Genomic DNA, 15,444 nt, shown 5'->3' with positions numbered 1-15,444 from the left:
TAAGCCAGTCTCAGTGAGAAGAAGGGTAAAGCTGTTTGATGGCTATCTTTGCTACTTCTGCAGTAAGAAAGTTAAACTGTGTGGTGGCTATTAGCCAGTGTCAGGAACTGTTGTATTTCAGACTTATTGGTGTCATTATCATATAGTCTATAATAATACCAAAGTGGTGGCTGTGGGCCTGTCAGTCTTAGTGTTCCCTCAGATGGAGGAAAGCTAGTTAAAGCTGTGTGGAGGCTGTGAGCATGTCTCGGTAGGAGGAAAGTTAAAACTGAGTAGTTATGGTGAGTCTGTCTGTCTCTGCACCCCCTCAGTAGGTAGAAGGTTAAAAACTGTGTGGTGGCTGTGATTTGGTCTCAGCTGGAGGAAAGTTAAAACTGAGTGGTGGCTGTAAGATGGTCTCAGTAGGTAGCAGGTTAAAACTGAGTGGTTGTGGTGAGCCTGTCCGTCTCTGCACTGTCCACTTCCTCATCAGACTCCATGGCAGGACCTCTGACCTCCTGGTACCACTGGTTAGTCAGCTGTTTCATGTGGGTCTGGCCTTCTCGCAGCTCCTGAAATACAAAACGACAAATGATGAAGGTTAGACATCCAGGTGGAGATACAAAATGTCTGTTTGTTTTCTGTGACAAGAATAAAAAAAGATACAAAATATACCAAGCAACTGTATAGAGTCTATGAAGACAGAGGTAATTCAGGCAGCATCTAGGAAAATAATTTCAGTCATAGATGGAATTCTCAACCACTGATGAAAGAGAACTCATCCAGTTCTTCATTTACAGGTGTATTTTGTACTAAGCAAGGCAATAAGTTTAGCAAAGCATCTGACAACCTTTACCGGTAGGTCTGGAATTAATTGGTACAAATCTACACCACTTTACTTCCTGTGACCTTACTATCTTAATGTCCTACTAAGACCAGACACACAAGCAAGCAAAGAGACAAGCACATAGAAAATAAACTGAGAATACACTGAGTAGTAATCAGTTCATAAACAGGTAGTAATGGTTTAACACACTTGTGTGTCTAACCTCACCTGGTGAGTGAATCGTCTTGTCAGGGCAGGGACCAGGTACTTAGCATCTATCCTCATAAAGCCTTTCAGGTTCGGCTTCACAAAATTCACTTCATATTCCTCCTCGGTCAGCTCTGACAAGTGTTCAGATTCTATGGCATTACCCTGAAACACAGTATGAAGACAAATGTTAACATTGAAAAACATGTCTTTCATTCAAAACAATTGTCACTTAAAATTAGAACTGAAAAGTAGTAAGTTGGGAGCTGAAATCTACTTTACAATATTCCAGTACATCCTTGGAGGAAAGAGAATTTTTTTAAAAAAAGGGAAGTCTATAGAAAACTTAGCCACTGCTAGATCAAGGTGGTATTTGTAAATCTATATTCAACATACTTGAGACTAGACAACCATACTCTATTCAGAGTTTATGATTATTAAAATACAATGTATGAAACATATTCACTCACCAACTCCTCTGTTTTACTGAGTGTGACTTCTTTGGTGACCTTCTGTCTACTGTCCACTTTTATCAACTGTGAAAGAAAAACACAATTCTGTCAGAGAACACACGTTCCACTCTACAATATGCTGAAACCTTTTCTGTTTAAAACTATGAGCATGTGAATCTTTCTTTCAATATTGTTGTGACCACAGGAAAACTATAATTATAATTAAATATCTCACATATTTTCAAGCCATAACACTAACTCATCAGGTTTGCATATAAAGCACAAGCTTTTCAGTTTCAGTTTTATTCAGATCCACAATTAGCCTCATAAGAGGCTATTCTTCCTGTGGTCTACACATTCATATTTACATACATATATTACAAACGTACAAAAACATTACAAAATTAACAGTACATGGCAAACTTTACACAAATTCACTAAGACAAGCTGCATAAAACTAGACTGATAGGTTTGATCCATATACATGAAAGAAAAAAGCCCAACTCTTGTCGAGAAATGCAATGAGTTCTTTAACATGCTCTAGGTCTAGTCAGCATTTGGCCATACTTACTTTCATGAGTGGCATAGTAGAGCCCCCTAGGAACAGGATAGTGAACAGCACAATGATGAGAGTAGTAGTGATGATGACATGTCTCTTCTCCCCCTCCAACTCCAGATGGAGACTCAGGGCGTAGGCAATGGCACCTCGCAATCCTAATCATAACAGAAACACAAAATAATTTTCCTGTTATAACTACGTCTAGGAGCTACATTGTTGGGTGACTATGCTAGGTAATGGCAGTGACTGTTGGTTTTGAAGACTTTTGTGTATGCAATGATACCACAATTTTTGAACTTGAACAAGAACTTGCTCTATGCAAGGCCAAAAGACCACTTCTGGGCACTGAACTAAGCTGGTGGGAGGTAATAGTATAGGTGTTTATGCTAGGAGACAGCAGAAAACGTTGGTTAGAAGGATTGTGCATAGACAATGGCACCTTGAAAACCTAGCTACTTATAGCCGGAACACACCTCTTCCTATCACACTGGTCATCCTACATTTCCTTATGCAATGGTACCTCACAACCTTGACAATAGGAGAAACAGCAGTCATCAAATCCTATCAAATTTTTCACTAAGAGTTCAATAATTGAGAGGAAAACTTCTCTAAAATCTTACCGCTAAACCACATGACAAATTGCATCTTTTTGGTGATCTTGTGATCTCTGAAGATGTTGACGATATAGGACAGTGGGAAGATGTTGACAGCCCGACCAAGTAAACAAAGAACCTGCAACAACAACAACAGTAAACAATTAGTAGTGACCTTACCTTACATTGTGACAAAAAGAGTATTTGGTACAACACTATGTGGACAGAATGTGTCTGTAACTGTATTGTATAGCCAGTATAACAATTCTAATCAAGGTGTAACACACCAGCTTTGCAGGTGCGTGGTGGCAGCTGGTTATGTTATGGTTAGTCTATGTTATTCTGTAGCTATCTACATTGTAAGGACACAATTACAGAACTTTGTGACAGTGAGTTACACTCTCATTCTCTCAATGTAGGGTGTTGTCGCTCCTACGGAGGAACCCCTACTCTTTGAAAAAAAATAAACGATAAACTTACGATACTCCAGACGACAAAAGCTGGTTTGAAGTTATGTCTGAAGCTGAAGATGGCCAGACCAAGGTAGGCAAACACACAGGTTTCTGGAAAAGCAGGAGAAAATTTAAAGCTTTGAGACTTTCCAAGTCTTAGAGCTGTTCCACTGGTGCTTTGAATGGGAATATGTGCAGTTAGGTGGGGCTGCAGAAGCTGATGTATTACACTTAATAACCTATACTAACCCTTGTACATCAAACTGTAAGCGTTGTTTAAAGCTGTGAGGATGCCCCTAATTTATTTGATGGCAACAAATTCCACTCAGCAATATCTCCAAGAAAAAAAACAAATATTCAAGCACCACTGTTCTGAACCTGCTTCAACTAAAGTACAGACAGTTACGAGAGCTGACCTGCTAGGAAAGCCATGGTTCTGAATGTCTGTTGTATGGTGATCTGTGTGACAGGAGACAGGTTGTAGTGGGTGTAGTGGGACATCACAATTCCACAGAACAGGATCGCCATAATACCTGCAGGGAAAACATATAGACAATCATAGGTTATAATTATACCAAGATAACAGCAAAATGAAATCAATTATATCAGTTTGTTTTTTCTAAACAGAGGAATAAGAGCACTGCTCCCTCATATCAAATTCTCTGATAGAACCCATTCTAGCATTACAAACTGTGTTACTCTCATTAAAAAAAACCCTTGGTCGCTATGCTCCCTCAACATGCTTGCGATCTGCTCCCTCATGCTAAACCCCTCAAATATCCTCTAATGAGTAGGTTTTTTGCATGAGATACTGAAAGCGCAGACTGAACACAAACATTTACAATTTTTCGAATGAAAGCTCATCTGTGTTGGTAGAATCCATAGTTAAAAAGTTTGACTAAGTTCCAACACAAGAAGGAGAACTCGCCATGAATTTTCGGCTGATCCCGTCAACCTTCGTCAGATTTGTGATGCAGTCGCTGACTTTTTGGAAGTCGGAAACGTGATGACGTCAGGAGTGCATCAAAAAGTCAGCGACTGCATCACAAATCTGACGAAGGTTGATGGGATCAGCCAAAAATTCATGGTGAGTTCTCCTTCTTGTGTTGGAACAAGTCAAACTTTTTAACTATTTACAATTTTTGTATTTTTTAAGACCACAGGTTACTGAACTGTCAAATTGTTCAGGTACTGAGATCTGAACTGTTGTATCCAGAGCCATGCTCAGACATGTGTGTGGTTCTGGATAGTCCATGTGCATCCCAAACCATGCCTGGGGAAAATCTATGTTCTTGAATATGCAGAGACTATATCCAGAACCATGTCTGTTCCTACATGTAACACTAACCTACATGTATTTAGGCATAGAACTAGATAGGCATGGTTCTGGATACAATAGACCTATACTTAATCCTCTGTACCTGAAGTTATGTTTTTGGATACACAGAGACTATCCAGAAGTGTGCCTGATCCTATACCTAATCCATTCAAATACAGAACTAAAATAGGTACAGCTCCTGATACAATCATCATTGGCAGTACCTGAAGTTATGTTTAGGTACACAGCCCTAGTCTGGTGTCCCACCCACCTGACAGCTTGAGTCCTTCAGCTAAAACATACGGTGTGTAGGCAAATATCATCATGATGCTGAACTCCAGCGAAGGTGTCCTCTGTAGATTGATGTGCTTCAGTAACTTACAGTACGTTAAGGGAAAGTTTTGACAAGACATCTTCATATAAACTGTTAAAATCAATTGCTTCATCTCCTTCATATCAGGCCACTGTTTAAGGCATCACTATCCCTAATATTACTGGGGTATAACAACATTTTGAATTTATCTATGTACATATGACTCAGTAACACCCAAGAATACTTATCAATATACAGTCCTGTGACCTCTACATAAAGGACCACCTTGCCATTGTGACCACATTTTGACCACAAGCAGTAGTCATATCTATAGTATCCTCCTGTCCGCACAGACCAGATTTTATAGGTCCCTTGAGTGGTCTTCGTGGGCAAGCTTGACTTTATTGATCAGTGTTGAACATTAACATATCAAGTTGAATCCTTCTATCCCATACCCGTAGCCAGGGGTGGTTCGGAAGAACCCCCCACAAGGCTCAAAGGTCCACTTTTTGGTCCACTTTTTATGTAAAGGTTCATTTTTTGGTCCACTTTTTATGTAAAGGTCCAAGATTTTTCTTGGAAAGATGGACTGGAATCATAGAAAAACTGCTCCCTTTGTCATATTTGAATAAAAATTTATCTCTGATTTTTTCTGCACGAAATGCCATTTTAGAAGGTTCATTTTTCAAAATTTTCTGGGGGAGCATGCCCCCGGACCCCCTAGGAACCTCGCGCCGTCGGCACTCGAGGTCCCCTCAAACAGTGGGAGGAACAACCCCATTCAAAATCCTGGCTACGGGCATGTATCCACACCAGCCTACAGGAAGGATACCAGTGCGCTGATGACGGCAAACGACACACCGATGGCAGCGGAGGCGAAAAACATCTTGAGGAAGTTTCCCACCATGAGGAAGAAGGCGGTGGTAGAGTCCACGTCTGCCATGGAGGGGGCCGTCAGCATGATCACAGTACTAAACAGAAGGTAAAGGCAATACATGATATTAACTTAAAGTCAATTCGTGCCCAACAGGGTCAACTGTAACCCTCACTCAGGTGTAGGGACTGACTCGGTAATCCTACTCAAAAAGTCTGTATCTGTATATCTGTACTTGAATCTGTATCTGTACATGAATCTGTATCCGATTGCAAATAAAGATCACAAGTGATTGCCAATTTGTGCCCAAAGTTTAATTGCAAGTAGAATTAAAACGGATAACAAATGATGAAGGACAATACAACATGTAACTACTCAAGGCTGACTCTAAATTCTAATGGAGGAAAAGAAAAGATCCCACTTTTTCTGAGGTTCTGTAAGTTAGTGTTTTATAGATCTTTTCTCCACAACTAGATGTGAATAGGCTAGAGACATGAAAAGATGAATTAACAAACGAACAGGACACTCACTTTGCAAGAACGATGGAGACAGCATCGTTGAGAATGCTCTCCCCAAACACCAGCATGTTGAGGATGGGATCCACTCCGAGAGCGTGGAAGATGGCGATGGTTGCCACGGGATCAATGGCTGAGATCAGGGAACCAAACGCAAAACTGGGAGAGACAGAAAATCATGGCACTGTGATCAACAAGGACAGTAATCTTGGACCAGTTTTCTCTTGCTGAAGAGTTACACATTCACTGGTCGTGACAGAGAAAATAGACACTAAGTACAGTATTGACATATTGATCAGGGAACCAAATGCAAAACTGGAAGAGGAAAAAGATGATTATAACACTGTGATTGATTTTGTTACTTCATGATGCACAGCAAGACTCACAAGGCCAGTGTTATTGTCATGTGTTATTCATAGAATACTTACTAGATAACACTTACTAGATACCTTTGACCAACATTAAAACTACATGTACCCCCAAAATGTATACTAAGTACACACCTTTCTCCAAGGGTCAACTCAAAGGCCACCCCAGCCTGCAACAATAGAAACACATCTTTTAAAACAACTGGGACAGTAATGTAGATAAATATGGCTCAGAAATAAGACTGTCAGTCCTTGCTTTTTGTAGTTTTGTGTATTATTTTCCATTCTCTACCCATCTATTGAGGTCACACTTCTGACTTGAAACAAAGCTTTCATTTTTCCCTGAACATCATCAGTAAGAACATAGAGTCTATCCTGCAGTACCTTCCCTAGCAGATAGATGCCCCCACCGATGACCAGGGATGACAGGATGGTCCCTATCACAGCGAACAGCATGATGGAACCCATGTTCTGGAAAAAGTTTCCCTGCAAGATTTTAAGAATTGAATTAGTAGTTGATAAGGAATTGGAAATTTTCTACTTAATTATAGAGTTTCAGTGAGCATTAAATGAATGTCATTATTCTCTTGCACAACAAAATCCATACATGTTATTGTATTATCATAGCATATATTCATTATTTCAATCGAAGATTACATGATAATTAAATACATATCTAATTGTCAGAGTATGTAAACACAAAATGTCACTGAAAATTGGGAAATATGCAAATGTTCTTGTATTGAATCCTTCAAAAAAAGAATATACAATGACATTGTACTACATTTGTACTCGACTTGAACCACAGTACTGTATTGGTGAAATACCAGTAACATATACATTGTAAATATACCTTATGAAGAGAATACCCTGACTCAAAAATGATTGGAGGTAACATGACCAGGAAAAACGTGGTTGGGTGGAAGGCCTCTTCTCTCTGTATCCAGGGAAAATATACATGATTATACATTATTCGCAAACAACTTAATGTGTTAAATAGCATGGTTCATATAAAATCCAAATGAATCTTCTAAACTGAGCCAACACTTCTAAACCTTACCACAATATTGGACAAAATTACCTCATAAGCGTTCTAGGGATGTAAAAATGCACTATACGTACACGTGTATTAGTGTCAGTACACTTAAGAGTTACACTGCTAGGGACTGAAAAAATCTTTCCTATGGTAATATTTGCAAATTGAAAGTATTTCTTACTGTCCAGTTTCCGAGTTCCAATTTGTTCATCAGTTTGATTATCAACCCAACAACAGCACCTGAAAAACAGAATAGGACACAAGTTCATTGATCTGAACATTATCCCTTTCAACCTGCTATGGATCAATCCCTACTGTAAACAATGTGATGCTTTCAATTAGTTTGTTGAAGGTTTTACTTAGTTAACCACTGATTCTATAGTTCTTGGACCACACAGCTGTGCAAGCACTACAGTATAGGAGGCTAGTCCAATGGTGGTGTTGTGTGTTAAACTACATGTACCATAATCTCTCTTATACATTTGTACATGTAAGTGCTGAAAGCATATAGAAGGCAGAATGTACCATTTCTTAACGGAAGTATTTGGTATGATCAAACCTGTAACCTACATGTACCACATGCAAGCCACACACTTTAGCCACTAGGCCATTACAGCAAAAATGTTTTATTGACAGACACATGGAAACTTTCTCTGCAGACTTACCCAGGAACACAATGGCCACACTCTCAGGTAAATAGTGGAACCTGGTCTTGATCAGTAGATGCACCAGCATGATACACAGGGCTGGAACAAAAAAATAAAGAATTCTAATATCTACACTCAACAAAAATATCACAGGGCTACAAATCCTCTTTTCTACATACCTGCACTGGAATAGGTGAAAGTCAAATTACCTAACCTGTACCAGAAAAGTCTACTTGCACCTTCCCAGGCACCTGAATTTTTGGACATTGGGATTTTCTTTTACACAATCAGTATGTCTCTAAAATGTTTTGGTTTTGGTATCTATCAGAAAGCTTCTCCTAACCTAATGAAACTTTCGCACCTAAATCTTTATTTTACCAGCAGCAGCAGTGCAAAATTCTGTATCTGTATCTGTATCTGTATAGCCAGTATAACCGCCTTTCGGCGTAACACACCAGCTTCGCAGGCACGCGGCGCGGCGGCAGCTGGCTATATTACACCGATCGACTTGTTACACCTAACCCTTGAACTTCTAGCTCTAGACATTGTTTAAAGCTATCTATTGACAGTGCCCCTACTGTACTTGGTGACAGTGAGTTCCACTCTGCGATAGTTCTAGGAAAGAATGAATTCTTGAACACCTCAATCCTTGGTTGATAACTCTGGTACTTGAATGCGTGGCTATTTCTTGTTCTCTTCTGAGCTGGTATTAGGTACTTAGTAGTTGGGACATCCACCAGTTTATTAGTCATTTTGTACATCATGCATAGTCTAGACATCTTTCTTCTGTCTTCAAGTGAGGTCCACTGTAGGTTTCTTTTCATTTCCGTGACACTAGCACCTCTTACATAGTTGTTCAGACAGAATCTTGCAGCTTGATTCTGTACCCTTTCCAATTTGTCTTTGTCTTTCTTTGTATATGGATCCCATACTGTCGCAGCGTATTCTAGGTTCGGTCTTACAAGTGACGTGTATGCAAGTGATTTTACTCTCGTTGGACATGCCCACAGATTACGTTTAATCACTCCCAATGTCTGTTTCGCCTTAGTTGTGATATTATTAACATGTGCACCCCACTTCAGTCCGCTTGTCAGCGTGACGCCCAGATACGGATGGATTTTTGTGGTTGATAAAGCCTGACCACAAAACTGGTAGCTAGTTGCATGTGGTGTTCGTTTGTTTGTTATGTGCATAATATAGCATTTTTCGGGATTAAACTGCATGAGCCATTTGCTTTGCCATTCTTCCAGGGTGTTCAGGTCTTTTTGGAGAAGTTGTGAGTCGGTCTGTGTAGAAAGCTCTACATACAATAGACAGTCATCGGCAAATAACCTCACATTTGAGTCAAGCTGATCTGGTAGGTCATTTATATACAAGAGAAAGAGCAATGGCCCCAGGACGGTTCCTTGAGGGACCCCAGACGCTACTTTAACTGGAGCCGACGCCTTCCCTTCAACCACTACTGTTTGCTCCCTGTTGGTCAGGAAAGCCTTTAACCAATTCAGCGTAGGGCCTTGGATTCCATAATACTCCAGTTTTGAGATGAGCCTGCCATGGGGGACTTTATCAAAGGCTTTAGTGAAATCAAGTATTGCTAAATCAAGTATTGCTAAATCAAGTATTGCTAAATCTACATTCTATTTCCAAAAAGGAATTTTGAGTTATACTGAATTGTTCTTTGAATTCATAACCCAGTACATATCAAAGAATTCAAGTTCCTGAACAGTGAACTGTTGCAGAATGAAAGTAAGTTGCATGAAAATTATGACCTTTTAGAACCAAGCATTATAAGACTTAAATCATTCTAAACAATTCTTCAATTGTAAGGAAACGTTTAATTATTTATACCTTTGTGCATCATTACAATGAAAAACTTGAAAACCCACTGATAGATAGGTAAATCCTGAAGTTCAATTAATATTAAAAGGCTTTTACCATTCAGTTTGATGATGTATTACGTCAAGTATATATTATTGATAAAGTTGAACATATGTCAACTGCAGGTTGTCATCTGATCAAAGCCAACTAATGTGTCTGAACTCTGCACTTGGGTGTGTAAAGCTTTTTATGAGTGTCTTTGTTCAAGACAATGTGACTGAAACAAGATGCCAGGTTTTGTTTCCAGTTGTTTTGTTTTGTGCTGCATTGTACTTGGGTGGCGTGATCTCTGTTGCCATTATAGCAAGTAAACTTCAAGCCCTTCCTGTATGATTTTGACACTTGCAGTGTTTGGTAATTGGAAAATACAAGTTTTTTTTGCCATTTCCCAGTAGTTTTATTACTGTAGTCTTTGGGAATATAGTATATACATCCTGCCCTTTGGGGGAAGGAGTAGTAGGGTTTATTAAGCACTGAAGAAGGTACTGTAGTCTTTGGGAATATAATACATCCTGCCCTTTAATAAAGTTATGAATGAATTGGAGAAAGGAGTAGTAGGGTTCATTAAGCCCTGAGGAAGGTACAATATACAGTCAAACCTGTACAGGGGACCACCTTTATATACCCGTATGTACCACCTGACCATTGTGACCACTAATCTTTGTGATAATTTTCCCATTGACACAAATATTAAGAGCGCTGTCTATAGCAACCACCTGTTCATGGACCAGATTTTCTCAGTCCTCTAAGTGGTCTTCTTGGGCAGTTTTACAAAATGTAACTGTAAATGAATTTATTACAGTAACTGTAAAGTTAGTACCTCTACTCACCTAAACACATACATACATATGCATACATACATACAAACACAAATACCTTCCATTATGATAGTAAGTTTACATAATAAATATATAAACCTTACACATAATAGGTACATGTACATATATATAATTTCAGTACTGCTGCCTACCTAACATGATACAGACATGTACCATTTTTTTCCTAATCTTTACATATACGCACATAATATAACCATATACACTGTACATAATATATGATATCAGTACAGCCATCTGACATGATACAGATGAAGACCATTCTTTACAATACATAACAGTAAACAGTAACATAATAATTATATATAGTATAATATAATTTCCATACTACAGCCCACCTAACATGATACAGATGAAGAACATGGTCATGCTCATGGACTGTTCCAGCCCTGCAGCCTCATCCTCAGGCACCCCGGGGAGGGTGGGGGCAGGGGGAGGTGCGGGCTTCGCTGTGCTGGCCGACACATTCGTGTAGTTTGCCTGCGTCAGGTTAGACAGGCTGAAAAACAGAAATGTTTCAAAAAATTAAAAATAATGTTTTTTTAGTACAGTTAACAATGAAATGTGTTCCGCCACGCCATGTCCCTGCAAAGTGTTATGCCATACTGTTATGCTGAAGGGCGGTTATACAAACTATATAGATACAAATACAGATGTAATAAAGTATGTAAATCAGTTTGTGGCAGTGATGTACCGGTACCTTTGCTCTTAAATTGATTAATAAATCCATGATTAATTAATTAATTATTAATTAATTATTCATTCATTCATTCATCCATTCATTCATTTATCCATTCATTCAGAACTACCAAAATGTACTTCTACAAATGTATAAGGTACATATACAAATGTACATGTAGAATACAACACGGGGTATTCCGTATCGCCCGACCGCGGGTCGGATCGCCCGACGGCTGCAGGCCGGAGGGCGATCCGACTCGCGGGAGGGCCGGGACCGAGGGCGATGCGAAATACACCGTGTTGTATTTTATTTATATCATACCCACCCAAGAAAACGCGCCTTTCAATGCAAGATGAGCCAAAAGTTGGTGCCACTAAACCCTAAAATGCAACGACATCAATTCCAACGTCCGGATTCTGTATTCGAATTTTCGAAAGGGGCACACGCGGTTAGGGCGAAACGCGTTCGAATCGTTTTATGGAAGCCATGGAAGCGTTCGATAACGGGTTCCACACCATACGGTACGGCCCGGTCCGGAACCCGTTATCGAACGTTATCGCGGCCCGGGTATGATATAAATGTATGTACATTACAAAAAGTTGTACATGTAACTGCATCATCAAAAATTAATGAGACTAGATAAATTATATAGAAACACTTACTGATGTGAAACTTAAAAGTTAAATGTCCTAAACCTATTACAGATCTAGACTTATAGCGACACAGTCAAAATGTACTTGCCCTACATAAAAATAATCATAATCTCGCACCATTAACAGATTAAGTTACATTCACTATATGATAAGCAATTATATATAAATAAGTAGCTATTCCAGATCTTGCCTGATGCCCAAATGGGCTGGCATGGTCATGATGGTCTATAAAATAGCATTGCAATTTGCAACACTGTGGCAGTAATGGGTGGGTGTGAAAACTCATATAATAAGCCAGTTTTGATATACTTTCAATATTCTAGTGATGTAGAATCAATAATTATGTACATTGTGATTTGAACTCCTTCTTATTGAAATGTGATCTCTGAACTCAGAGATTTTATGAAGTGGTTTAACGGTTTTGACCTTTGATCTGTGACTGTATATGTGTTGTCTGTTGTCTGTTACAAATGTACACGTAGTACCATAATATTATTTTATGATCCATGGAAGAGCTAAAAGGATATCTTAATAACCAACAAATAATGGCTATTATTTGAATTGATATAACTGTTTGAAACAGTTTACTTGCATATATTTATAAACACTGACTGTTGTTCCATAGGAATATTTCTCCACAGGTTTAATCAGAGACATCAGATGTAGCATACTATGCATACAATCAATTCAATAGATCTTACTTTCAGGTCTATATGACTGGTAACCGTTATACTTCAGAAAGTTCAGTAACAAATTTCAACTCAATGTTGCTTAGATGAGAGCCAGCAGCTGTTGTTAATATTTAATTTTGATGGCCATCATACACAAAGCAGTATGTTACAGTCACTGTACAGTAGTGACTGTTGCCATGCCCCAGGCTAGTGTACGTGTGCAGGCTGCAGCAGGATGTTATCTACAATATTTAATGGATTTTTACCTTTAATGAAATGTCAAAGGATGGATGTTTATGTCACAGGAATGGGCCACCTGTGTAAAAGGTGTCCTTGGGGAGAGTGAAGTAAGATATGGGGAATAGTAATAAAATTTAAAAAATTTAGATATCATATAGAATAGGGAATTTTGAAGGCTTCTCTGAGATAAAATAGCAAGCTGTCATCAAAAAGCTGGCGTGTTATGCTGGAGGGCGGTTATACTGGCTATACAGATACAGAACCTGGTGTGTTACACCGAAGGGCAGTTATACCGGCTATACAGATACAGGAGCTGGTGTGTTATGCCGAAGGGCGGTTATACCGGCTATACACATACTAGTAGAGATACAGAAGCTGGTGTTATGCTGAAGGGCGGTTATACCGGCTAATTACAGATACAGAAGCTGGTGTGTTATGCCGAAGGGCGGGTTATACCGGCTACTAGTATACAGATACAGAGCCTGGTGTGTTATGCAGAAGGGCAGTTATACCGGCTATACAGATACAGAAGCTGGTGTGTTACGCAGAAGGGCGGTTATACCTGCTATACAGATATAGACACAGAAGCTGGTATGTTACACTGAAAGGTGGTTATACCAGCTATACAGGACTACAGGTGCACAAAAATTATTTGGAATATGACCCATCCAAAGCATCTTGGGCATTTCTCCGTGTTTGATTTATTCGCCGGCCTGGCAGATTTAAAAGCACCCATCAGAACAGATAGCCGAGTGGGTTCCTATGCAATGCCCTGTATCAAGCTATTCCATCAGAGTATATTAATTTTTCATACATGGATGCTGCCACATGCACCTAGATTATGATGCTACTTGATATGACCAGATACTAGATCAAAGTATTTGGAGTACAAATTCTGATATTATCTTACAGTCAACTTTGCTCTTCCTCATAAATCTTTGTCATACTGACTGATACGATGGTATTTTTTTTACAAAGGATGTGAAACGAAATGGCAACTTGATTTTCATGCATGCATCATCATCTTTATTTCTTTCATTTTTTTTTCATTTTCATTTTTTTGCTTATTATTTTTTTTGGGGTTCTTTTTGGGTAGATCTTTTTGGGTTGGTGGTACTGATAGCATGGTTGTCACATACATCATTATAATGAAGGGCAGTACACATATACCAGGGTTTGTACTTTTGTATAGACTTGTACAGCAAAATGTGAATTCGTTATCACCTTACATAATAAAAAAGAACAACTGTTTTTAACTAGAAGTGTGCTCCCGAAATCTCATATGTTGCTATATACATCCGTGATGTCATCAATATTCTATTCAACATTGTACATATCATGTGTATATATACACAGTCACAACAAAAACGTGATGTCAAAGTAAAGGTAGGAGTGTGTACATTTTGTCTATACATCCTGAACAGTCTATATAAAGTCATGTTGAACTTGGACACGCCCTGGTACTTCAAACATATGGATATGCTATTGTGCTATAATTTTTTCTGATCCTTGTCACATAATATCCAATTAACCATATGCTGTGTTTTAATTTGTGATAATAGGTTATGGGGAGGTTGGCTACAAGGCTATTAAAGCATTCCTGTGAAACAGATAATCTCTAACCGGTACAAATATAACCACGTTCGTGTTCGTGCATCTTTAGTTTAAAAACGCCCACCTGTCGTTGGCGAGTATGTGCAGCAAAGTTGCAGAGAGATCCGCTGCCGAGTCAGGTTCCCCCATCTTAGCAAAATCCTTTCCGCACGAGTCTCTGAGCTAATCTCTAAGAAAAACGCGTCCTATCTTCCGCTGAAACGGTCCTCCAGCTGCCAGGGGTGACCATATCCTGGAGGGAATTACTCCAGAACCAGAAAATAAATGTGGAATTCCGGATCAGGATAGCCTCTTCACTGTCCTCTTGTGATTACCATATCCAGTCGTGACGCAGCGTGACNAATACATCCTGCCCTTTAATAAAGTTATGAATGAATTGGAGAAAGGAGTAGTAGGGTTCATTAAGCCCTGAGGAAGGTACAATATACAGTCAAACCTGTACAGGGGACCACCTTTATATACCCGTATGTACCACCTGACCATTGTGACCACTAATCTTTGTGATAATTTTCCCATTGACACAAATATTAAGAGCGCTGTCTATAGCAACCACCTGTTCATGGACCAGATTTTCTCAGTCCTCTAAGTGGTCTTCTTGGGCAGTTTTACAAAATGTAACTGTAAATGAATTTATTACAGTAACTGTAAAGTTAGTACCTCTACTCACCTAAACACATACATACATATGCATGCATACATACAAACACAAATACCTTCCATTATGATAAGTT

At 39.1% G+C, this 15,444-nt stretch overlaps 1 protein-coding gene across 1 annotated transcript; it reads right to left on the bottom strand.

The window, feature by feature from the left end:
• Positions 1-99: 99 nt before the first annotated feature.
• LOC109480592 (sodium/hydrogen exchanger 8-like) lies at positions 100-15,047 on the bottom strand. The gene is made up of 17 exons (XM_019782826.1): positions 14,778-15,047; positions 11,192-11,352; positions 8,158-8,238; positions 7,674-7,732; positions 7,310-7,393; positions 6,841-6,942; positions 6,592-6,626; positions 6,104-6,247; positions 5,532-5,670; positions 4,658-4,763; positions 3,485-3,601; positions 3,097-3,179; positions 2,644-2,755; positions 2,036-2,178; positions 1,483-1,548; positions 1,034-1,177; positions 100-551 (listed from the first exon to the last, which is right to left on the bottom strand). Exons 1-17 carry the CDS (start codon positions 14,840-14,842, stop codon positions 414-416), a joined length of 1,779 nt encoding a protein of 592 aa, XP_019638385.1. The 5' UTR covers positions 14,843-15,047; the 3' UTR covers positions 100-413.
• Between the last annotated feature and the right edge of the window lie 397 nt (positions 15,048-15,444).

The sequence above is a fragment of the Branchiostoma belcheri genome, unplaced genomic scaffold, assembly GCF_001625305.1.
Source record: "Branchiostoma belcheri isolate BF01 breed outbred unplaced genomic scaffold, Haploidv18h27 scaffold51, whole genome shotgun sequence".
Lineage (NCBI taxonomy): Eukaryota > Metazoa > Chordata > Leptocardii > Amphioxiformes > Branchiostomatidae > Branchiostoma > Branchiostoma belcheri.
The sequence above is the reverse complement of the archived record's forward strand: the minus strand, read 5'-3'. Positions and strand labels throughout refer to the sequence as shown.

Coding starts and splice junctions, on each gene's coding strand:
- LOC109480592 (XM_019782826.1), bottom strand. CDS start 14,842: ATGGGGGAACCTGACTCGGCAGCGGATCTCTCTGCAACTTTGCTGCAC. Junction 3,602..4,657: donor TGAAGGACTCAAGCTGTCAG/GTGGGTGGGACA, acceptor TTTTCCCTGCAG/GTATTATGGCGATCCTGTTC. Junction 2,756..3,096: donor CTTTTGTCGTCTGGAGTATC/GTAAGTTTATCG, acceptor TTGTTGTTGCAG/GTTCTTTGTTTACTTGGTCG.